Source organism: Hippocampus guttulatus, chromosome 4 (assembly GCF_054856545.1).
Source record: "Hippocampus guttulatus isolate MCC_2025c chromosome 4, RoL_Hgut_1.0, whole genome shotgun sequence".
In the NCBI taxonomy this organism is placed as follows: Eukaryota; Metazoa; Chordata; class Actinopteri; order Syngnathiformes; family Syngnathidae; genus Hippocampus; species Hippocampus guttulatus.
This window is the reverse complement of record NC_141264.1, coordinates 20,005,510-20,029,687: the sequence shown is the minus strand read 5'-3', so window position 1 is coordinate 20,029,687 and position 24,178 is coordinate 20,005,510. Positions and strand designations below refer to the sequence as shown.

At 42.0% G+C, this 24,178-nt stretch overlaps 2 protein-coding genes across 3 annotated transcripts; one reads left to right on the top strand and one right to left on the bottom strand.

Annotated features, from left to right (window-relative positions):
• Positions 1–274: 274 nt before the first annotated feature.
• Positions 275–8,156, bottom strand: malt3 (MALT paracaspase 3). 2 transcript variants are annotated; one of them, XM_086110156.1, is made up of 15 exons: positions 8,069–8,143; positions 7,763–7,839; positions 7,531–7,667; positions 6,411–6,549; positions 6,129–6,304; positions 5,874–5,970; positions 5,441–5,476; positions 5,110–5,313; positions 4,328–4,505; positions 3,979–4,053; positions 3,725–3,852; positions 2,070–2,219; positions 1,524–1,678; positions 949–1,065; positions 275–859 (listed from the first exon to the last, which is right to left on the bottom strand). In XM_086110156.1, the coding sequence occupies exons 2-15, from the start codon at positions 7,818–7,820 to the stop codon at positions 548–550; spliced, it is 1,962 nt and encodes a 653-aa protein (XP_085966282.1). In that variant the 5' UTR covers positions 7,821–7,839; positions 8,069–8,143; the 3' UTR covers positions 275–547. The 2 variants fall into 2 exon arrangements, with proteins under 2 accessions (XP_085966282.1, XP_085966281.1); XM_086110155.1 differs by lacking the exon at positions 7,763–7,839 and having other exon boundaries at positions 7,531–7,700; positions 8,069–8,156.
• Positions 8,157–9,409: 1,253 nt separating this feature from the next.
• alpk3a (alpha-kinase 3a) lies at positions 9,410–24,099 on the top strand. Its single transcript, XM_086109626.1, has 14 exons — positions 9,410–9,704; positions 9,991–10,023; positions 10,380–10,501; positions 10,698–10,815; positions 10,915–12,271; positions 14,970–17,991; positions 20,906–21,053; positions 21,549–21,676; positions 21,768–21,803; positions 22,540–22,814; positions 22,902–22,990; positions 23,066–23,283; positions 23,369–23,417; positions 23,507–24,099. The coding sequence occupies exons 1-14, from the start codon at positions 9,565–9,567 to the stop codon at positions 23,835–23,837; spliced, it is 6,066 nt and encodes a 2,021-aa protein (XP_085965752.1). The 5' UTR covers positions 9,410–9,564; the 3' UTR covers positions 23,838–24,099.
• Positions 24,100–24,178: the final 79 nt, after the last annotated feature.

The following is a 24,178-nucleotide window of genomic DNA, read 5'->3' as shown; positions in this document are numbered from 1 at the left end:
TGCCATGCACGTTGTCACAATCGTTTACATTCATCCGTTGTAACATATTGCTATGCGAACCATTTAGGTCGGTAAGGGTCAAACTTAAGAACTATACTAATGTGTGTAAATTATTTGACGTGACATTTTACTAATCGTCGGAATAACAAAACATGTATTTCAACAAGTGCCATTATTTAAACTCTGTTTATCTATTTGAGCGCAGCACAAGCCTTGCTCTGATATTCCAGGGAGAACTCAAACACACTTTTGGCTTAAAATGAAATGCAGAGAATTTGTTGGATAAATAATTGTCTTTATTAGACACGTATCTGTGGCTGGCCATTTTGCCACTTGTAAAAAAAATGTCAACGACAATTAGTTAATGAACGATACAAACTTTCAGATTAAATTATATTTTGCAAGAGTATAGGCTACTTTAGGTTGATGTTTTTCAGTGTTGGATGATTGGAAGCTAATTACTTATGACAAAACTGCATTCATTCATAATCATGAATCGCATAAAGTCATACATTCCGGTACAAAGGTTAAATATGAAGAAGTCTAACTAGTCTTGTAGCTCATTCTCATCATTCTCCTCAGGTTCGTTACACGTAAAGGGCGCCACTTGAGCGCCACACTCGGCCTTCCGGGTAAAGGGCTGATGTGGACCAGCTTGAGTCTGCTTGGGGCGTAAAATTCTGCCTATATTCTGGGCGGAAGCAGCGTCTGGTATCCTATGTGGTGTGGTTTGAATTGTCTTGTACAATTTACAGGAGGCCACCAAAGGTTTTCCGATGTTCACCTGTTTGCTCTCTTTAAAACGTATCCTGCTCTCCATGTGCGTATAGTGTAAATCCATCCTGATGACCAGCGATTCCTTACAAAAGGGCAAGCAAACGACTAAATTATTATCTGTTTTGAGCCCCCGCGCCCCACCCAGCGACACAGTCATCAGTATACACATACCTTAAGCTTCTGAAGTCCACACACTCGCAAAGTACAGTCTGGGTTAGCACCTTCGTCGAATAGAATCGAATCCATCTCCTCAAACCTTCCAGGCCCAGAGTAAAGTTCTTCCATTGGCTGAAAGCATAGGGTCAAGTACGGTAATTTGTCAGCAGCACATTTTGTGAAATATTATAATCAGCCACTAGATGTCAGTATAGCCTATCAAAACATTTCTCACACTGAGTTGCAAAGTGAAATAACTCCTTCCTGCTTTGGTTTTGTGAGACGGAAGCTGGATGTCTATATATGGGTATGACTTCCTCATACTTGTGAAACGTGGGCTGAGTTGTCATTTTTCTGTTTTCGAATGGAAACTTGACAGTACCAATGATGAGCAACGTGGAATTTATCATGGTGATAAAAATGTGGTCTTTTTGGTCGAATCTTATTTCTGTTGTTTTTTTGTTTATTTGTTTTACTTACAGTGTATATCATGTGTAAGCTTTTATCTGAAAGTAACTTTGTCATTGTGGTTTTTGGGATGGTTTGTTAGATTGATTCATCGTGCACGATTAGGCAGAAACAATATTTACAGGTATGCTACTCAGCGTGATGGTGCAGTTGTCTGTTTTGGGGCCTGTGGTCTTTATAACTCCAAAAACCACCATGACATTTGAGAACAAAGCTGAGAAGCTGAGCTCCACTTCTACGTCACAAAGGAACGTCAGCCGATTCTTCCCTGGTAGCTCTGAAAACAAAGGGACATAAAATAATTTGAATAAAACAGCATTTAAATCCCCTAATTAAGACATTCTTAAATCCAACTGTCATCAGATTATTTTACACACGACAAGCCTCTGATACTAAAATTACTCTGAAGGTCAGGTATATTTGAGGAACTTATGAGATGTCACACACCGCTTTCATTCACATAATAGACATGAATACCAAACAGAGGGGAACCAATTCACAATGTTGCTTCTTTATAAGGAAGTACTTTTCGGATGTTTTTAAATAGGATATCACATGCTTTTGTGTAGGAGGCGTGAGCAACAAAGTTTTCATTCTGACTCAAGGTGAATTTGAAGCAGGGATGATAAAACTATTTTGATTTTTTTTTTTTTTTAATGTGAACGCACCATTTGCTTGCCGCCAGCAAAAATCTCTGAAATGTAGCTCCCTTGTGTGGCCGGCTGTATGAACGAGATCGGCAAGCGACCGAGGTTCCTTTAGGGTGTGCTTGATTTCCACGACTTGCTTGCCTGTGACCAGAGGATCTCGACCTAAATCTAGTGTAGAGAGTGGTAAAACAGGGTCAGTGTGTTCAAATTTTTTTTCAACCCAAATGTTTTTCATAAATCATCACCGTATCTGAAAATTGGTATACAATGCATTAAAGTACATTGAAGCCTGACTAAAACTCATTTGAATCTAGGTCAATCTCAGTTGCCATGAAGAGTAAAAATGGGGTTAACAAAATAAAGTCTGCATTCAAGTAGGGCTCACTTGCTCAATGCAGTGTTCCTCTTAGAAGTCAATTGTTAGCATTGGCTTTCCGTCAATTAGCTCGGTACAGTGCAAGTTGGAATTTAACACAATACTCAAACATTAATCACAATAGCTCCAGTAATCTACTCGAGCACGTAACAGCCTTGGTGACCCCATAGCTGGGAGTGAGGTTTAGAAAATCTTTATGGGATGCACATGGTTGACTTTGAGGAACTTAGGGGATTTTGCCGAGGTGACTGGAGTGGATTCATAACCCGAAGGAGAAATATACAACAGCTGACTGGAGAGAAATGAGGAAGGAATAAAATAACACATGAAAGCAAGACGAGGAGCAAGTCAAGTACATATTCATGCACCACCTCTGTCAATTACTATAATAAAAGTCAAGCTGGTAGTAATTCCATACAATTATTTAAAGAAGAATCTCCTAAATGCGGACATTTACCAAGGGGAAAGAATTATTTTATGAAAGGAATGCAACTTTCTTCAATAGTCTTACACACTTACAACTTTTTTTTTTTTTTGCCTGCTCGGAATAAAAAAAACAAAAACGTCACAGATTTAATAAAATCATAGACCTATACATGCATCTCATTAATCCTTTCAAGGACAGCGGTTACTACAGTGGACAGCTTATCATGTTCTCAGGTTATCAGGTTACAGGGTGCATGAAAGGCTTAATATAAGTCGCATTGCCAAGATGAGCACAAATCAAATAAATATTACCGGAAGTATTCTCGAATTTATACTCGCACATTTTGATTTTAAGTATTTTCAAAAAAGTTGTGGCGAAATATTTAAAAACCCAGACATTAAGCACAGTGTGCTCTCAGTCGGGTGCCCTGTCCAGTCACAGCTGATTTGCAAGTGCACTCATGAGCGGGAGCAAAAGGGGAGCCATGGGAGCGTCCAAAAGGCCGAGCAGCTGTCTTGTGCTTTGCGGCGCTCAAGTTTCTTGCGGTTCTCAAGCAGACAGTGTGAATTTCCAGAGAATGAGGTCGCATGTTAAAAGTATCTTCAAAAATTATGTCACCAGCGGCAGATGAAACAGACAGAAAAGCACCCTCTCCATGAACCATTGATAAAACTGCTCCAATCACAGGTCTCGCCAGAAAGAGCGCAAAAATGAGACGCTGGTGATTCTAAAATCTGCCTGTGGTCCAACCAACTCTCCAGGAAGCTCATAAGTGTTCTCTTTTAGATCTATTTACCCTGCACCAACCAAACTTGTGGCTATGAAAATTCTTTTTCAAAGCCTTTTCGATGCTTTCTTTGAGATACTCACCCTCAGACACCTTCTCTAAGACATGCGTGACTTTTTCTGCCTGAAGGATGTGCTTGTTCAAGTATTTGGTAAAGATTCCTGTACTTTTGCCTCCATCCTGGACTTCAAAAGCCTCAGCATCTTCACACCTGGATGGATGTATTCATAAAATATGCTGTAATGCTTTTAATGTCCAAAACCACTTAGGCCAATTATAATAATAGCATAATGAGCTGATCGTGGAAGCAAATATTTCAATTTGGAAATGGACATACGTGCCATAGCCATACACAGTATTTCCCTTAAGCCTCTGTGACATGATGACTGATGGGATGCGCTGATTGTTATACCTTCAAGAAAAGAAGAACATTTAGATCAGATGGGTGGGGGAATCCTACAGTCCACCATGTAACTCTTGAAACAAATACACATTCAGAGAAACTGTACAGAGAACTGAAAAATACATATAGTAATCCAGAAATGATCACAATATACAGCTAGTAGTAATTTGATGGTTTCACATTTTTTTGTCATCAATTTAGCCCCAACCTGATCCCATAAAAAACAACAACAACAACACCCATTCTCTTAAACAAAAAGAGAAATCCATCTACTTAATGTTACCATTTGCGGCAGGTGTCCAGTAGGACAACATTCAGCGCAGTGTGTCGTTCCTGCATTTGCAGCATGATCCGTTGCACACACACACAGTTTTCAGCTCGGTACGGTTGTGGAGCATCCACAGGCACCAAATAATTTCTCCCAACACACTCGTACCCATGGCCCGCGTAGTAGAAAAGGCCTGTCAAGGGTGATGAAATATCCATTGCTCAATTCCAGCGTGTGAACATATGATTAATATAAAGAGACATACATACAATGTAATGTTGTGAAACTGATATGAGAATGATACGCAACACCATAAAAAGCCAGTACTTGTTCCTGTGAGTAAAACTTAATCATATGAAGAGACGTATCAACCATGACATGTTAGGTTTCAGATTACAGTACAGCTTTTTATTGTATAGACCTAAGCAGAGGCTCAGAGGGGATTGAGCCTTTTCCGTTGCCGGTCGCTCCCTTTGGAATGACCTTCCGCTCAAAGTTAGGCAAGCCCCCTCGCTGCCCAACTTTAAAACTCGTCTTAAAACAAATTTTTATTCCTTGGCTATTGACTCAACATGACACTTGATTTTTAGTTTGACTGTTTGTGTGCTTTCTAATCTCTTCGTTATTAAACGTATTGTTTTTTTGTTGTGGGAATTATTTTGCTCCATGTACAGCACTTTTTATACAGCGGTGGTCGTTTTTAAAGTGTTCTTTAAATACAGTCGCGTCGAGTTGAGTTGAATTGAATTTGCCAAAAAGCCAACGGCGAAAAGGCAGGTGTCCACAGCTGCACTTACCATAAACTCCTCTGTTGAGGAGTTCAAAAAAGGTGTCCAGCGCAGCCAGCATCTCCACCCTGGTGAGATCCAGCAAGGAAATTACTCGGAATTTCAGCTGCTGCAGGAGGTTGGCGAGCTCGTGTACATCCATCACTGGCGCCATCAAGCCAGGATGATAGGCGTAATTCAAGTTGCCGATAAGTAAGGCAACTTTGTCGACGGCTGAAACAGATGAGCAAAATACATTTGTGTTTCTGTATTGTAAAAATAAAAAAAAGCATCAGTTGTTTCCACTATAGAAATAACAATAGAATGGGTTGAAAATGAAATGGCCTAAAAAAGAATGTACCTTTGGTTTCTGCGAGAGGAAGTTGATCATTTTCAACTAGATGGAAACAACAGAAAACCTGAGTCATTATTTTATTTCCACCAACAGTGAATGATTTGGTCAAAAAGGATTGCATAAGGTGTTGCAATCTATTTGTGATGCACACTGCAGACCGCAACAAACAGCAAAAGGGAGAAACAGTACTCGTAGTTTCACTTTACATCGCCGCTGTTGTGCTCAGATGAAAAAAAAACATTTGGAGTCTAAAAACTTCCCTTTTACTCCGTAGAAATGGGGAAAGTACCTTCAACATAAAGGAAACCAAAATGCTGAGTTTTAGTTCAGCGAGATGTGAAATGTCTTTTTTTTTTTTTAAGATAACCAAGGAAGTTTCAGCGAAAAGTACAGGAAAATTTGTCTTTTCTGGGGGCGATAAGTTTCGTCTGTGACTTACCAACGTCAACTTGGGCGGGTTCGCTCCATATTTCTTCCAGCACGTTAGAAACTGAGCACAAGTATGATCCTTTATGCTTGGCCTCAGCATGTTCAATCTACAAGTAGCACAATCGCTCATTCATTGGTTGGCACGTGAGATTATACTCCACCGCACATCAAACATTATATTAACTGACCTTTCGTAATGAATAACATGGTTGCGTGACATAGTGTAAACAACTAATATTAGCACTTGCCAAACATCCTTCCTTACCTGCAGCGTGTCAGTAGTGTTTTTTAACAGCAGGTGTCCATTTCTGTACCATTGGTAGCGCGGAGCAGGGTTGCCAAAGGCAGCGCAGCGCAGCGTAATTTTCTCACCCAGTTGGACTGTCTGAGGTTTGGGGTTGATAGCAATGTGGGGCTCACCCTGCCACTGCAGCGGCAAACCTGAGATTGTTGGGGGAAGAATGAAACCCGCAAGAGTATGAATGAAACACCCACCAGAAATTCGTATTGATGCTGTGGATCAGTTATGCAACGTGGCCATTCTTACCTGCTGCATCGATGTCTAGCACCTTCACTTTCGCCCACTCACTGAACACCCAATTACAAAAGTTATCGTGCACCCGGCACACATAGCAGTGAGTTTTATTGGCATCGATGATCAGATCCGCCTGAGTTCCACCGTATACCTTTAAAGGGGAAAGACAAATCCATTAAGATATTGAAAATGGGGATTTTCATGGACTGACGTATATGCAAAGCGAATTCCGATACACTGACAATCAGGATGTGATACGATTTGACAGATTTTCCTAACCATGGAATGATGCAATGTTCTGAGTCAAAGAGACACCAAAACTGCCATATTCAAGCCGTAACAGAAGACGTGGTGTTTATTATTGGCCTGTCCTTTGCGTTTGACACAGAACACAGCAAAAATGTAAGGTATCCTAAATTATGTTCAAACAAACGCTTTATTTATTCAAATATAAACAACTTACTTGAACAGAAATTGATTTTATAACCGATTTTACAATGACCCTGATTTAATTTCACCAGAATGTTTGATGCAACAGAAGAACAAGAGTGGTAATTAATATTTTTCTTTCACCCTAAAGTAAAGGAAGACATTTTTATACATCTCGTTCAAATTTGCGGTCATTTGAGCGAGAATACCTCTAGTAATAGACAACAAAATGAGGTCAGATTTTTTTCGGGCACCCAGTAGTTGTCAGACAGCAACGCATGGCAGGAGATATTAGTCACGAGTGTCAAACCTCACACCTTTCTTTGTCTGTTAGAGCTCTGATTCGACCTGAGAAGGTGGACAATTACACATCATTGTGTTTTCCACCTTTTATGGTGCTGTTTGCTATAAATCATACCAAAACAACAGGAGGCAGAGAAATGTACCTGTATACACTTAAAATATTTACACAGTAAGCAACTGCATCACGAAGATCATTTGGAGTGGACAACACAGCACTCAGTAGAGATGCACAGATCGCTACAGGTGTGTTTTGCTTGTTGACCGTTTTTCAACACGTTAAAACAATTTCAACTTCAGATGGGTTTAAAATGTAGGTTGTGAATGTCAACCAGTGAATCTGATGGTGTTCGGGTGAGTAGAGAAAGACTTGTGACGGGCTACTCGGGTGTCTCCCACATACCTCGTAGGTATCGCCATCATCACCCCAAATGAACCACTGGTAGTTGAGGATGCCTGCAGCCACAGCACCGACACTCAGGGTCACCTTGAAGTTCACAGGCACACACACAGAGACGGGCTGGCGCTCGATGACAATGTCTGAAATAAGACAAGAGACTCGCTTTCGTTCATCTTCACGATGAATTGAGCGAGCGCAAATGACAGTCGGCGTCGATTAGAGAGCAGCAACACACCTCCGAACATCATATGACGGGGATGGAACCACTCATTCGTGCATTTCCTTCTTTTCATCGGCGATGTTGTCCATTTACTGTAATGAAAGTTGTTTGTTTAAAAACGCGTCGTGTTTCTATGCAATCGATGACTGAATAACACATGTTGAAGAAAGAAAACAAGTGCTCTTTAGATGCTATCAGTGCTCTTTAGATGTTTTAGCGTAAACGACGAGCTGTTTAGAATTTTTTTTTAAAATTATTTTTTCTTTTTTTTCTTTTCTTTTTTTTAAACAGTAGCAAAGATAAAGGTGATTGGGTGCATACCTGCCATCAGCGATGCTCCGGTAGCTCCCAGAGACTGTTTCTCTTATCACGCCTTCATAACTTAAATCTTTGCAAATAAACCCTCCCCTCTTTCCCGGAACAATACTCTACCGTAAAGCCTGATATACAAACGCAATGAGTCAAAAATAAAGACACTGTTGTGATTGGTTGATGTTAAACGTTTGTTTTAAGCTTAAACCACCATTATTTAAGAATTATAAATACATGTCAAGAGTAAAACGAGCCAACGTTTAAAAATGCTTCAGCGGGAAAAAGCACGAGGAGCCACATTTTTTGGTGGTATGACGGTAATAACCAATCCCCGTCATATTATTTCCAGGTGCTCTTCAAACACCCAAGAGAAAGAGTCGTAAAGCTGTAAAGTTACGTGTGGCTCGTTTCGGGTAAATTCGTCGTTTGTTGACAGAGAGATTAAAAAAATAATGATACCAGTTTGTAAAATTGATTAAAGTGCAGCCTCCCAGTACCCTAATGTAACTTTTCTATGATGTTCAGTGTTAAAAAATAACAGTTAAACATCACCCAAAGCTTCTTCATTAAGTTGTGCCTAAAATTCAAGGTCTGCTTACATTAGGAGAGTTTTTGTTGTTTGCTCCAGGGATATGAAATTCGAACTGCATTGCTGTATATGTTTTTATCATGTGTTGCAACACAATGAGCTCTTGAGCAAAGCACATGGGTAGAAAAAACATCATCGGCTGCATCCATCCATGAGCCTTTTATCCAACAAACATGTTTTGAATGTTCACATGCAGTCTTGCAACAGTGTCTGCATCAGACCAGACAGTCTTTCACAACTCATTTAGATAACACAGCATCTTCAAACAATAATTGTTACCTGGTGATGACCTAAAACGTCACTGTTAAATCTGAAGTGTAGTTTTGGAAAATCAGATGTGCTCTTACGCCTATTTGTGGGCCCGCTAAAAATAGGGCCTTGCTGGCAGCACATGCGCCCCTCTGATAGACAGTTCCAGAGGATTTCTTCACAGGCACGGACTCCAAAGAAGCACATACAACATTTCAATGGTAAGTTGGAAAATGTTTTTGTATGTGTATGGGCCCGAAAGAAGGAACAGAGTATATACTGTACATTTTAAGAGAAGTTGTTTTGTGCTTGTGGTTGATTACAAATTGATAGCGCAAACTATTTATAACTCCCTCCAATGCAAGTACTTTGCCTTGTCAGAGGACAAGCATGGACTCTGAAGTGTACGCTGAGCAGTGTATGAATAATCATTCATGTACTGTAATTCATTTATATGGCTGTGCTCCACTAATTTAATTGTCTTCTTTTCTGATTTTTTAGGGGCATTTCTATGATTAATAAAATTCAGCTACGATCCAAGGCAAAGAAGTCTGACCACCTCAGGACGTGACTCAGGATTTTGTTTTGTTTTTTGGTTACATTTTTGGGGAAGGGTTGGTAAAATAATAGTGTATTTCACATTTTTGGTGAATTACTCCAGTGCATAATGACTTCCAGGAGGCCAATGAGTCGTTCTTTTTCTGCCAACGGGAGAACCAGCAGCTTCAGTGAAGAGGACAGCACCTCTTTAAATGGCCGCACAGAAACCCGCAATAATTACCTCTCAAATGTTAGGCCAGAAAACAGGTACAATTTTTTAATCCACACATTGCATATTTTGTTTAAAAAGACATTTCATAGTGCATGGTGGTAAAGACAAAACAGCTGCCTATAGAGCTTATACAAAGGCCCTCCAAGAAAATGTCCACAAAATAAAGACAAAAACCATCCGAAAAACAAAAATGTCAATGTGCTTTTTTTTTTTTTTTTTTGAAGAGGAGAGACATAGACAGCCTACTTCATATAAATGGGTTCATTACAGACCTCTTGAGTTATTCATTAACAACCCTGCATTTGCCTCCTCTCTAAATAGCTATTCAAGGTATTCTCACTACAGGCCAACGAGGTAATACATACTTTTCAAACATTCCTCCAAACTAACATCTTAACCACACCATCTGGTGTTCCCCAAGAATGAAACCTACACACCTCTTAACAGCTGATGTAAGTGTCCAGTTTTGTCCAGTCTTGCATTCGGTTTCAGTTACCAACATCAGTTTTAACGTTGCATTTGCCATTCCTGTTTTCCTTGGTGTCCCAGAAGTCTCTGTGTCGAACTCTTTACTCTTTTCCCCTACCAGTAATGTCCATTAACAACTTTCCTTCAAAGAAAATGGAATGTACTACACCAGTGTGAGGAGGCCTCTGAAATGTTACACAAGTGAAAACGTATCACTGTTTAAAATTTGTGTTTCCTTGCAGGAGTACCTTGTGTGCTGTCATGGCTCAGCTTACCGAGGATGTACAACCATCCTTTGAGACCACCTTAAAATCAAAAGCTGTGTCGGAAAACTGTAACGTCAAGTTCACCTGTGTCGTATCAGGTGCGTCCTATTTTAAACCTTTATATGTCATTTTACCGTGAGTAAAATACATCATGTTTATAATGTAAGAGTGGCTGTAAGTATAATGCAGAACAACAAAAATTACATTTGTACAAGGTACAATTGGAGCGTTTATATAGCAGTGTACATCCATCCACGCATTTTTGAAAGGCTTAGTCTCACTTATTTCTTATAGGCTATCCTGCTCCGGAACTGAAATGGTATAAGGATGATATGGAAATGGACCGTTATTGTGGACTTCCAAAGTATGAGATCCACAAAAATGGGAAAACACACACCCTCCAAATTTACAAGTATGTGAGGCACAGCCATCAAATGTGAAATATCACGTTTTCAATGACAGGAAATACAGGTTTTGATTCATTGTATTTAATAGGTGTTTCTCTTTCCAGTTGCACATTGGATGATGCGGCTATCTATCAGGTCTCGGCGAGCAATAGCAAAGGCATTGTCTCCTGCTCGGGGGTATTGGAAGTGGGCACCATGAGTGAGTTCAAGATCCACCAGAGATTCTTCACCAAGCTGAAGCAAAAAGCTGAGAAGAAGCGGAAAGACTTGGAAGAACAGAACAAGAAGGGGGTCAGGGACAATATTCAGACAGAGGAACCACATGTTAGTCCGGAGCCACCTCCGAGGAAACGTCCAGTTCCAGGAGCGGTGCCAGTCCAAGCAGCTAATGAGCGTGAAGTTGTGGAGCAACTGCGCTCCGCTGCAGGAGCCAATGGCGTTAGCTTTGACGTCAAAGGAACAGCCTCTGCAATACCTTTGGACAATAGTCTGGAAAAGAACATACCGGCCCCTGAGGAACTCGTGGCCAAAAAGAAACCAAAGATCGCCAATGGTGTCGATGCCGGCGTTAACACCACCACAAACAGCAGCAGCAACAGAGGCCATGTGATCGAAAATGGAGGTGAAAACTGTTATGACGGCGGAATGGGTTTAGCCCAATTTTTATCGGAGGCTCTGCAGTCACAGACTGCGGAAGAGAGCGAGAACTCATCTCAACTGGAAAAACCACAGAGGATGGATGTATGTATTGACAATGCAAGTGTAGAAAATGAAGGAAGGCTTGAAAAGTTACAAGTCGAGAGGGAAAAACGTGAAACGGCACAAGACAACGAGACCATAAAAGAAAAATATTTAGTGATCGAAAGGGAGAAAGAAAAGGAAAGGTTCCAAGAAGTGTCCCATTTGGCAGAGCACCCTAAACATCACAGAAAATCTCTTAAGGATCACGACCATCATACCATTCAGTCATCCTTCTCGTCCATGTTGCACACAGTCAAAGATTTTCTCTTTGGGAAGGGGAAGAAGGACTCTCATGAATCCATTGAACACAAAGATAAAGAACATGACCACCTTCCCAAGTCCATGCAGCCTAAATCTACGGCATCACAAACGCCGCCATCATATCGACTATACAAGAAGCATCGGGCAGAGATGGACAAAGTTCACTCGGACCAAGTTGTACCGATGGAGACTGATAAGCCAAAAGAGCCTCCAAAGTGCGTGGATGTAAACCAACAGTCTGCGTCAAAGAAACTCTCGATGCCACAAGAACCTAAAGTAAAAGTTGAAGCTGTAAAGTCACCGATGAGTGAATTAACCCCTGGGAGCCCAAAAGAGCCTAGTGGGCAAAGAAACCAGGAGACCGGGGTTCTGGTGGAGAACATGGAGGTATCAGCGGGTGAAAGGATCAGCAGTGCGGTCCAACAAACGCAATTGTCCGGTCTTCAGGTTCTTACTGAGGTATGTACCGTGGTCTTGAAAAGCAGCTGGCTGTCACTTGACTTGTGAGTTATATTTAGATTGCATTCGCTTGACAAGATAGTGAATGCACTCCAGCACAGGAAAGGTTAAATCCTTCGCGATGTTTACTATGAAATTGGATTTGGAGCTACGGCTGGTGATTTAAAAAAAAAAAAAAAAAAACTTCTGCAAAGCACACTCAAGAATTCAGGTAGATTTGTTCCATGGCTGAGGTGTGGCAGTCAGACTCCAGTATACTAAGAGTTGATGCAATGACTCAGCCTGCAGAGTGGAAACCGCTTTTGTCGCACTGGCATCACCAAACAGACGCAAGTCAAACAAGTGTCGAAGAAATGAGGAACCATAAAAGTAGATTTATGCTATAAGTGGGGGTGGGGGGTGTTGTGTATCTTCACGGATCACTGTAAGATAGGCCAGGCAATATCTCCAGTGTTTGGCTGTGGCGAGTGAGACAGAAGTGCGTCAGAGGACTTGCTGAAACCTGAATGGCAACGGCTCTCACGTTATGTCGAGGCTTTGTACGATCTGTCTGAGGGTTAGTCGGGTGACTTTTGTTGCCGGTCTGGGCATGAGAAGGAGGAGGGTCTTGTAACACATTTTGCAAATTCCTTGCAACCAGCACCCCCCATCCCCCTCTCCCCTGAAGCGTCCCCAATAACTATAAATAAACGCTCATGTAGACAACAGGAAGACAATGATTCTCTTATCAGTGGCAAGCACGTAGAATTGGTTTGCATGCGCCATAAAAATGGATTTATGATCCGCGTGCTCTATAATTGCAACTAACACAGCAACTGATATTTGGCTGCCGTTTTCAAAATGGCTGATCTATGAGCTTGCATGTTAAAGGCCATTGCCTAATTATGACTCTCTTCGATAAGGTTGTTCGAAACCTACATAAAAAAAAAAAAGTAAAACGTTTTTTGGTTTTTTTGTGTTAACGCGATGGTGATGAAAAAAAAGTGCAGTCGTACGTCAACCGTCGTCGCAAAATCATTGAACTATTCCCCACACAACGCTAGGTTTTTAGTTGCTAAATAGTGTTGTCTGCTTGCGTCAGCAGTCGAAAAAGAGTCAGTTCTTGATTATCGAAACTTCAGCAAAAGAAAAACTGCGTGTAGCTGCTTCAGACCATTTGTTTTAATAAAAAGAAGAATTCATATACAAATTAAAAGGGGCCGAATTGTTGATTTGTCGATTGAATTGAGCGAGTTTGTGTGCTGATGTGGGCAGTGGTGTATTGTGACTTCACTGAGAGCTTTTGGCATGTGACGCGTGGGAAGAGGAACCAAAGTCATCAGGTTCAAAGTGGACCCACTGGAAAGGCGATCTGTTGTCAGTAATGTGGAACTACAATTGTATGTTTACTGTGGTGACGCCGTAATAGAAAACCTCAGCGTTGAGCGACTGTTTCCTCACATGAACGTGACACAATCAAACACTGTGTTTACACACTGTTTCCAGAGCCAAAGCTTCATTTTTAGACTCAATAATACACCAGTTCCCTTCCATCGAAAGTGACGGCTTCCTTTTTTTCTGAATACATTTTCACAAAGCTACACGAAGCTTCTCAAGCCTCGTGTATACATTCGAAGGATGTGAAATGCACGCAAAAGCAGTGAGGGGAAATCCCCAAATACGCAGTTTAAGTGTGCACGTTTTTATTTAATTTATTTTTTACTGAAAAACTTCCTCAATATTAGGGTTGATTTAACATTTGTTTTTACATTTTTGTAATCAAGTAACATATTACTTTCCATGGTTAGTTTTTACCTAGCTAGCTTTTTTTAAGTGTCCGTGTGTGTGTGTGTGTGTGTGTGTGTGTGTGTGTGTGTGTGTGTGTGTGTGTGTGTGTGTGTGTGTGTGTAAGCAGCACATACGAGCCCAAAACATTCAGGAATCCCCCTTGTCTTAGTTCAAAATATCGTAAGAGCTGACACAAGCAGTTCAAGCAGCTTCAGTTCTTTTAAACTCCCATGCTCTTTTCAGTATGAAAATGATGTTCATCTTCCTCAACTATAGCCATATAATGTAAAATTGAATATGACAATCTACTTCCTCTTCTTCTGCTAATCTGTAATCCAGGGGTAGATCGTTCAAAAATCAAAACATTTCCTTGGTCCCTTGCCTGTGTAAACACGGTCACCGTTTATCTGACACAAGATTAAGAGACCAATAAGTTATCAAACATTTGATTTTATTTGATCTGTTTTATTTTTACTATGTTTTGTCTACCACCTAATTCCTTTACTGTTTTGGTGTTCTGCCATGCCTCGCAAATAACACTAACATAGTCTGTCACTCTGTTTATGGTGCAACATGACTCAGTGGCTATAAAACACACGTAAACCTTGGGTCTTTGCACATGAAGTTTCACGGTTATGTATAGTATTCCAGAAAACATATATACTTTAATTATATTTATGCATGAATGCAAAAAAGTCTGTACATTTTATGGGATTTATTGGGAAAAGTAAGCACAGCTGTGGACATTTTTTTGGTTTTTTTGATGGCGGTGTGGGCACCCGCAGCGGCTCCTCTTGTTGTCTGTTTAAGAGGGAGGAAATTGCATCTGTGCTATATGTTACACATACACCACATTTGACAATAAAGTTGTGCTTGATACTTTACTTGATACTTGAAAGGCACTAACATGGCTTTATTTGATTCCCATTAGGCTGAAGAGAAACATCCAGAGCTGGTCTCAAGTGCGGATATGGTTCTCTCACAACAAGAGTCTCGTCACCTTGCTGTAGACAAAACAAAAGAAGATATGCCTTTCAGCCAAAGTTTCCTTTCCCCATCCAGCCTATTCGCAGATGACCAAGCTCCTCCTCCCAGTGTTATCTCAGCTACGGCAACTAGTCGCCTTTGCGTGACACCCACTGAAGCTTTACAAGGGGGAGAGGCAGGTGTTGAAAAAATGGCTAAAGGCAGTACACCTGACAAAGAGGTGAACAAACCGTCGAAGAAAGTATGTGTGGCAAATAACGTGACGTTAAAAGAGTTGCCTCATCCCTCTCTAAACAAACCCGAGGTGACTGTATTAACACCCCCTTCATTGGAAAAGGGTAAACCTGACAAAGAGGTCAATTACCCCCCTGAGAAAATATTTGTGGAAACCGAAGAGAAATTAAAGAAGCTACCCCGACCCAATATTAACAGAACCGAGGTGGCTGTATCACCAGCACCCTTGCTAGAAAAGGGTGAACCAGACAATGATGCCAACCACTTTCCCAAGAAATTATGTGTGAAAACTGAGGAGAAATTAAAGGAGCAACCCAGTCCCGATAAAAACAGACCCAAGGTGGCTATCATGACTCAGCCTTCACTGAAAATGGGTAAACCTGACAAGGAGGTGAACTACCCCGACAATAGAGTATGTGTGGAAACTGAAGAGAAATTAAAGAAGGTACCCCGACCCAATATTAATCGAACCAAGGTGGCTGATTCACCACCGGCTTTGCTAGAAGACGGTAAACCTGAGAAAGATACGAACTACCCGTCCAAGAAATTATGTGTGGAAACTGAAGAGAAAGTAAAGGAACAACCCCGTCCCGATATAAACAGACTCAAGGTGGCTATCATCACTCAGCCTTCACCGAAAGTGGGTAAACCTGACAAAGAGATGAACTCCCCGTCCAATAAAGTACATGCGGAAACTGATGAGAAATTAAAAGAGCTACCCCTTCCCGATATAAACATACCCAAGGTATTTACGGCGCCTTTGCTGGAAGAGGCAGCCAGCATGAGGGAAATCAAAACAGCCAATCAGACCCTCGTCTCGGGTATAAAAGCATTTGGTTCACAAAGCGATCACGCAAAAGAGGAGGCTGAAAAGGTTTCGGTGACTCAGGAAATGAATGTTGAATTTGTACCTGCTGCGGCCCCCGAGATGGCTGACCTAAAAATGTGGTCTGGATGCACGCCTTCCTTCTCAGATGAAAGCAAAGAAGACCCAGAACAGAGACCACGACAGAGTTCAGAATTCGTTTTTACAAGCCGCAAGATGAGAGGTGAAAGACAGGAAGGAGTCCCTGACGCTCGACTCACAGCTCTAGAAGAAAATCTGAATAATCTAAAAGAACAAAAGCAGGTGACTGTACAACCTATTGAAACTAACAACCAAGTTTCGGAAATGGTGACAGAAAAGAAACCACCGGCAGTAGGAGATGAGTTCGAGAAGAAGTCAGACAAGATTTCTACAGACAAGAAAGATCAGAAGGAAGTTGAAATAAGTCTTTTGGAAGATGCTTCAAACATGGCGCATCAAGACTGCACTGTGAAACAGCAGCGTCCCTCAGAAAAAGTTCCACTATCATTGTCCTCTGACGACACAGCAGAAGTCAAAGAACCTGTGTCTGATAAAAGCACACATGAACACATTGCTCTCCCAAAGATTGATGTGATACAACCTCAACCCAAAAAGTTTACTCTGCCGCTAACTATCTTAGCACTCAAGAAGATCGAATCAGAGCCAAGTATTTTAGAAAAACATTTAAAACCGCAAGTCATAGCCCGGGATCTTGTTGATTCCTCAGGCTTGTTACCCAAGCAGAAAGATCTGCATCGAGACGATAAGCGATCACCCTCACATGAAGCAAAGGACCCTGGGCAGTTCGATGACAAGACAGAAATAATTGCACAGGAGCAGGCAAGTATGAAAGCTAGTCAGCAGGTAGATTACGCAACAATTCCCCAAATAAATGTTTCCTGCAGCGATGACAAAGAGGATCATAGCTTCCTAAAGACGTATGTTCTGGATTCTCCGCAGCCCTCACAAATGTCGACTGTGCCTTTGTTTGTGGTACCACTAATATCTGAACCTTTGGTGGTCACACAGAGCGTAAGACAGCTTGGAACGGGTAGCACCATGACAGCTATGTCTGAAAAATCTCAAGACATGTCAGAACAAAGTTTAACTGAGAGCTTATCTTCTATGCCAAATGAAACCGTGCTACAAAGGAGGAACGATGTCGGGCCTTCATTCAGCAAAGCCACGGAGGATGATATTTCCCTTGAAATACTGAATGCAAAACCCTTAAAACAGGCCAAGATTGACACTTCTGTAACTGTTGAAGACCTCCTCAGAAGCAGAGCCCCTGTTGAGAGACTCACACACAAACCCCCCACTCACCCATCACTGAGCCCCGGCAGCATCCGTAAATATATGACCAGGGCAGCCGCAGAACTAGAGAGTGACGCTGGGATGATGGTCCCTGTGATCACAGTGGCTGAGCGCCAGAATGACAAGCCAGATGAAGACATGAGTGGAGGATCAACCCCGACATCCTCTACGCCGACGTCATCGCTTTCCTGTGAAAGCAGCCCCAGGCTGAAACGAAGGGACAGTCTTTCACTTATACGCTCCGCTACACCCGAGGAGTTGGCCTCGGGAGCCCGCCGCAAAATCTTCATCCCTAAACCTAAAGACGATACGGACACAGCTGCTGTTGCGCTGGAAGCTCAAAACAAGAAGGAGTCCCCTTACATGTCCCCGAGCCAGGCTCGCAGAGCAGCATTGCTCCAAGCCCCCGTGGGACAAAACACCCCTCCAATGGAGAGGCGCTCGCCGCTGATGAATCGCAGGAAGGCCACGCTGGAGGTACCCAAAATGGTGGAGGAGCCGCCCAAGGAGGAGCCAGCCAAAGGTGTTAAAGAGGAGAAAGTTGCTGAAAAGAAGTTGGACCCACTGAAAGGTACGACCTTGTGTTCAATTCTGAGATTTGTTTGTAAATACCTTATACGTCTTTCAAGATAACAATAAAAAAACACGTGCTAAGACAAACAAGTTCTATATGTACTGTCGAACTCAATTATGACGATAAAGCATCAAACTGTTTTGCATTATTTCAGTTTTCCGAATATTTTGGTCATGGCTAAAAGGGCATCGAGCATGATTCTTACCCATCCCACTATGTAAGAACTTGAGCACCTTCGTTTGCATCAGTGTTTATTCAGAGAAATTGCAAGATACTTTGTTTTTATTGCTAAGCCCAAGCCTGTTAGATTGCAAGATAGTTTAGGGCAGGCGTGTCAAACTCGTTTTTGTCACGGGCCAGATTTTAGTGACAGTTTCACATTGAGGGCCGTTATGACTGAATACAATACAACACAATACATACTGATTTTTATAGCGCTTTCACAACAACTGCAGCTGTAACAAAGCGCTTTACAAAACGGTTAACATAGAGTAAAATAATAAACACAACACATAACAAAACATGGACAGTCGTGCAATCTTAACCACTTTTCCCAACCATATAAAGAAGTCAAGAAGAACGGTTTATTCATCTATTGTTTAAGTTACTGTAATGAGGGGTTTGGTAACAAGAAAATGCTTACAACATCACTCTTATGTATTACAAATGAGAATTTGAAATTTTGGTAGAGATTTTAGGAAGCATCATGAAAGTTACCATCTATGATTTGGTTTTGCGGGCCACATAAAATGATGTCACAGGCCAGATCTGGCCCCTGGGCCTTGAGTTTGACACCTGTTAACCTGGGTTAGGGATAGCGCCTATTCAGGGGCGGTTCTGGATCAATTTCACTGAGGGGGCCGGGCTGGGGCCAGGGGTTTTGATGGGGGGGCACATTCAACCCAGGGCTAAAAAGACAGATTCGAAATCTTATTTGACTTTTTATTTCTTCAGACTTGGGTGTCTTGAAAGGCGCTTATAAATAAAATGTATTATTATTATTATTATTATTAGGAGGGCTAAAATGTCTGCAAGCGTAACAATACGTCTGTTGAGAATATTCAAGCCAGGGGATGATATGGTACCAGCCTGCCGGGGACAAAAATTGCAAATACACTGAAGCTGATGTTTTACATGCATATAATTATCCAAATTTTAAAAGGCAATGTCTTATATATTGATCCTGTTAAATAAAAATTAAAATAAAAAGGGAGACAGAAAAAAGTTACACACACACATGCACACGCGCATTCACACACACACAGACACGCACGTACGCACACGCGCACACACGCACACACACACGCAAATAGCACTCGTGTCGTGGTAATTTCCTTCTCTGCGGACTGCTTCTCATTTTCCCGCTCATTTTTAAATGGCGCAGCGCACTAAAGGGTCCGACTAGAATGTTAAATCACGCGCTTTGGTTCCACCTTTCGCGTCGGCGACTCGGCACGACTGCGTAATCTGCGCTCGGAGGGGGGGCCACAGGGGGGGCCAGAATCGGTGCTACAGGGGCACTGGCCCCCGTTGGCCCCCCCCCAGAACCGCCACTGCGCCTATTCTTGTGGTGTGTCTCGTGAGATACAGTATAGTGCAGCCACCGGAGGCTTCAAGACGATATGTTTTTGCAGCGCAAACATGTAGGGATGTGTAGACGTGAGGAAGATAAGCGATGACGTAACATCCATCTTTCAAGTCATAGTACTGCTATTTGATTTACAGTTGGCGGGGCGTGGTTTCACTGCATTCGGCTATGCCCACATTGTTTGAGAGTGGAGACAAAGACTTGATTTATCACGATTTTGTGATAAATCAGGTTAGATCAACCGGGGTTTTTTTTCACTTATTCAAATTTGACATGGTTAACATCGCTCTTCTCAATATGTTGAATTTAGGCCTCATATTTAGTTTCACTTTAGAGGGACTTTAATATTCATTCATTTTTCCCTCATATTTAGTTTCACTTTAGAGGGACTTTAATATTCATTCATTTTTCATTCTTGTTCAAATTCAGTTTTTTCTTTGAAATTAGACTTGATGTTTTTACATGAAGGCCGATTATGACAAAGCATGACTTTTTTCCCCCACAGTTTCAAAATCCTTTCAAGTCAGTTAACAGTTTCATTTGACCTTATTATTGGAAACAATGTTATATTAGAGTTGTCTATAACCCTGTATTTCAGTAGTTTCTGTAGACTCTTACTCTTGTGATTGCACAGAAAACCCAACTTTTTTTTATTGGTGGAAGGTGATGTATGGTACTTAATCGGATGATTAGCAAGCCGGCCTTGCAGTCAAGAGGTCGAGGGTTTGAATCTCAGCCCAAAGTCAGATGGAATAAACTCCATTTTATCTGTTACTGGTGGCACGGTGGACGACTGATCAGCATGTCCGCCTCACAGTGCAGAGGTGCAGCATTTGATTCCGGATCCGGCCTAGCTGTGTGTAGTTTGCATGTTCTCCGCGTGCCTATGTGGGTTTTCTCCGGGTACTCCGGTTTCCTCCCACATTCCAAAAACATGCTGTGCAGGTTAATGAGGCACTCAAAATTGTCCCTAGGTGTGATTGTGAGCGCGAATGATTGTTCTGATTGTTCTGCGAATGATTGGCTCGCAACCAGTTCAGCGTGGACCCTACCTACTGCCTGAAGAGAGCTGGGATAGGCTCCAGCATGCCCGGGACCCTTATGAGGATACACGGATTAGATAATGGATGGATGGATTGATTATCTGCTACCCTAAAGAGTAAAAGCGCTATAAAAGCCAGATGGATAGGAAACACTGCATTGTGCTGATGTGAGTTGAGTAAAATTGGATCTGTAGTTGTAAAGGCTGGCATCAGTCCAACAGAATCCTAGAAACAGCATTCAAGAGGGTGTATATTTATGTTTGCGGCCATGTGCCAACAGCTCCACAGGTCATCCGTAAGATCAGAGGGGAGCCTTTCCCAGATGCCTCCGGACACCTAAAGCTGTGGTGCCAGTTTTTCAACGTGCTCTCCGACTCCACCATTAAATGGTTCAGGGATGAAGAGGAAATACTGGAGGTCAAGAGAAGGTAGATGGGACGTCATCGCCAGCTCAAATACAGATCTCCGTTGCCAAGTTGTGGGCCGAATGGCATCTCTGTGCTATTGTTCGGGGGATATACGGACAGCATGACTGTCCATAAAGCCGTACTGATATAAAACAAATGATTCTATGAGGATTAGGATGAGAATTTATTTACTCGAAGAGAACCCGGTGGCCTTCTGTCTGTCTCAGATTCTCAGCGCACAGACTTACAGCTCATGTGACTGTCAACCTCACAGCTGTGACACGGAAACTGGCTAGACGCATGAACTGTAATACGACACAATATTTTTCCCATCTCCGGGGGGCATTAAAAATCTATATATATATATATATATATATATGCACTTTTGCTCGCTGTATTAGCAGTGTGTTGCCACATGCAACGGTCCTCTGTGTTATAGCGACACCTTGTGCCCTATATCGGGTCACAGACTCTTTCTGTGGGCTGTTGCTTATGTTTGTGTACATTGTCTTCAAGTGCTGGGGATGAGACTCAAGTGGCACTTGCCATAGTTCTGGCCGCAAGCCAAGATTGCGGCGTGTACGGCTGCAGCATCCAGAACGAGTACGGCACTGACACCACAGACTTCCTCCTCAGCGTAGACAGTAAGTTACAACATCCACGTTACTATTATTACGATGAATCTATTCAATTAAATAACTACTTTTTCTGTAATATTCGATTTTCTTTTTACAGTTCTGTCCGACATACTTCTCAGAGATGATTTGGAAGGTAACTTTCTTTCTTTCTTTCTTTAACCTGATCTGTTCGATGCTATTTATGCCAAAATAGTTTAGCTGTGTTTGATATACTCCCTCCGTTATGTGTATTGAAAAGTGTTAAGAAGACATTTTGTTTCAGCCATCATAGACTGGGAGATTTAAAAAAATACAAATAAAAACTAAGACGTGTGTATAGGTTAAAAATTAAAAGCAAAGCTTATGACGCGAGGCCCACCCACAACACCATAGTGCTGTACAGTATGTATTAAATTGTATTTATTCATAACTAAATAAGTAAAGACTTGAATTTTGGGTGAGGTTGATACGCATTTTGATAATTCAATTTTATGAATATTTCATACATCAGGTTTGATATTTAAAAAAAAATCCAAGATATGAGATTTCAATGTTTGCATAGAAATAATATACCGTACTGGTAATATGAAAATTAATGGGAATCATAGTACATATTTTTTTCAGTCGGTGGTTCTTAATTTTAGAATTTTATTAAAAAGTGAATGTGATTCAACGATAGGAAAGTGATGAGTCATTGACCAGTCCAAGACGAAGTCAGCTCAGATATGCTCCAGCAACCCAAGACCCTCAGGCTAGAAAATAATGGTGGAATTGCAGTCAGCATGCATGATGGACCCCACCGTTCTGACGTTTGGGGTTCGAATCTAGACTCTGGCCTTGCTCACTGGCTCTTCTTCTTCACGAGTTCCACTTTGTAATATTTTCTCTAGTTGGGGAGGAGATAGAGATGACACCGCTGCTGTTCACCAAGGGCCTCGCCAATTCCGGTAACTGGGGCGACAAGTACTTTGGCCGCATCATGACGGAGACGGCGCACATCGGTGAAGGTTGCAGCCATAAAGCCAGCAGAGTGAAAGTCATCTATGGCCTAAATCCTGTCTATGAGTCTGGGAGCACTTGCATCATCAAGGTTCCAAACCCCATCGCCTACGGGACCAAGCAGGATAACAACCTGATTGAAAGAAATCTGGAAATGACAAAGCAAGTGAGTGGAAGGAAATGTTTTGAGGTGAAATTGCCTGTAATGGACCTCACGTTGCTTTTTTTTTTTTTACTTGACCTCTTTTGCCAGGAATGCAAAATTCAGAACATGATCCGAGAATATTGTAAAATATTTGCAGCCGAAGCAAGAGTTATCGAAAACTTTGGATCTTCACTCGAGTAAGTCACAAAATTAGCCCACAAAGGCTTTGCTACTAAGTCCTTGTAAGTATGCTTTGTCTTTTCCGTCCACAGAGTAATCCCTCGGTACCTGATGTATCGACCTGCCAACTCTGTGCCGTACGCTACAGTGGAAGTTGACCTGGGGGAGGTCTTCCTTAAGTATTGTGTGACGGATGCAAAAGGCCGCCTAATTGCGCAAAGTGCCTCTGAGATAGAACAGAAATGCAGCACCTTCCAGCACTGGATTCACCAATGGACGCACGGCAATTTACTCATCACCCGCATGGAAGGTACAAAAAAACCCCCACTAGGTTCATTTGTTTTGTTTTAACGTATAAATGTATTACCGTATTAGTTCTGGTTTTTTTTTTGCAGGTGTTGAAATGAAGATTACGAATGTTAGAGTGGTGACCATGACAAAAGGGTTTGTGTTACACCTAATACGCACTGATGTTTTGGGTTGCTTGCTATTAAGATGGCTGCAATTAAAGCCCCCCCATCACTGTGTTTCAGCTACCAAGGCCTGACAGACTGCAGCTCTCCTGAAGTCTTTGAGCAGTTCCCGACAGTCCACCTCTGCAACTACTACTGCGGACTTCTCGGCCTGCGCCCGCTCAAGACTCAGGACCAGCAGCAGACCACCAAGGTGAAGGGCTCCAGGAGCCCTTTGTTCAACCGCAAAACAGGCAGCCCACAGCCGCATTGTAAAGGACACAGCCCTCAGATGGCACGGAAATCTAACGTGAGCCCAAAGGTGACGAGGAAAGCCCAAGAGACTGAGGACAACGATTCAAATGGCAAACTCAAGGTTGCCGAAACTACTGACCCTCTTGAAATAAGGTAGGAGTGTTTTAGATGTTTCTCTCCAGTTTAATAGGAGTTTCCTGTTATCAAAAATAAAACCATGAAGAATCATGGGACGTCTCCCCACTACAAATGTGACTACAATTTAAAATCGTGCAGAACTGATATATGCTGAACTCTTCCGCACGGGGCCTCGTTAGAGTTGACATTACACTCCTGAATTATGACAAACATGTGCCTCAGAGTCTGACTCTCAGCAGTACTTGTCGTGGCAGAAATGACAATTTCTTGAAGAGGTGTTCCAATACATACGAAGGGGGGGGGGGGGGGGGACCTTTTTGTTTTAAACGTTCACGTTTGGCGACGAAAGTTGCACACCAC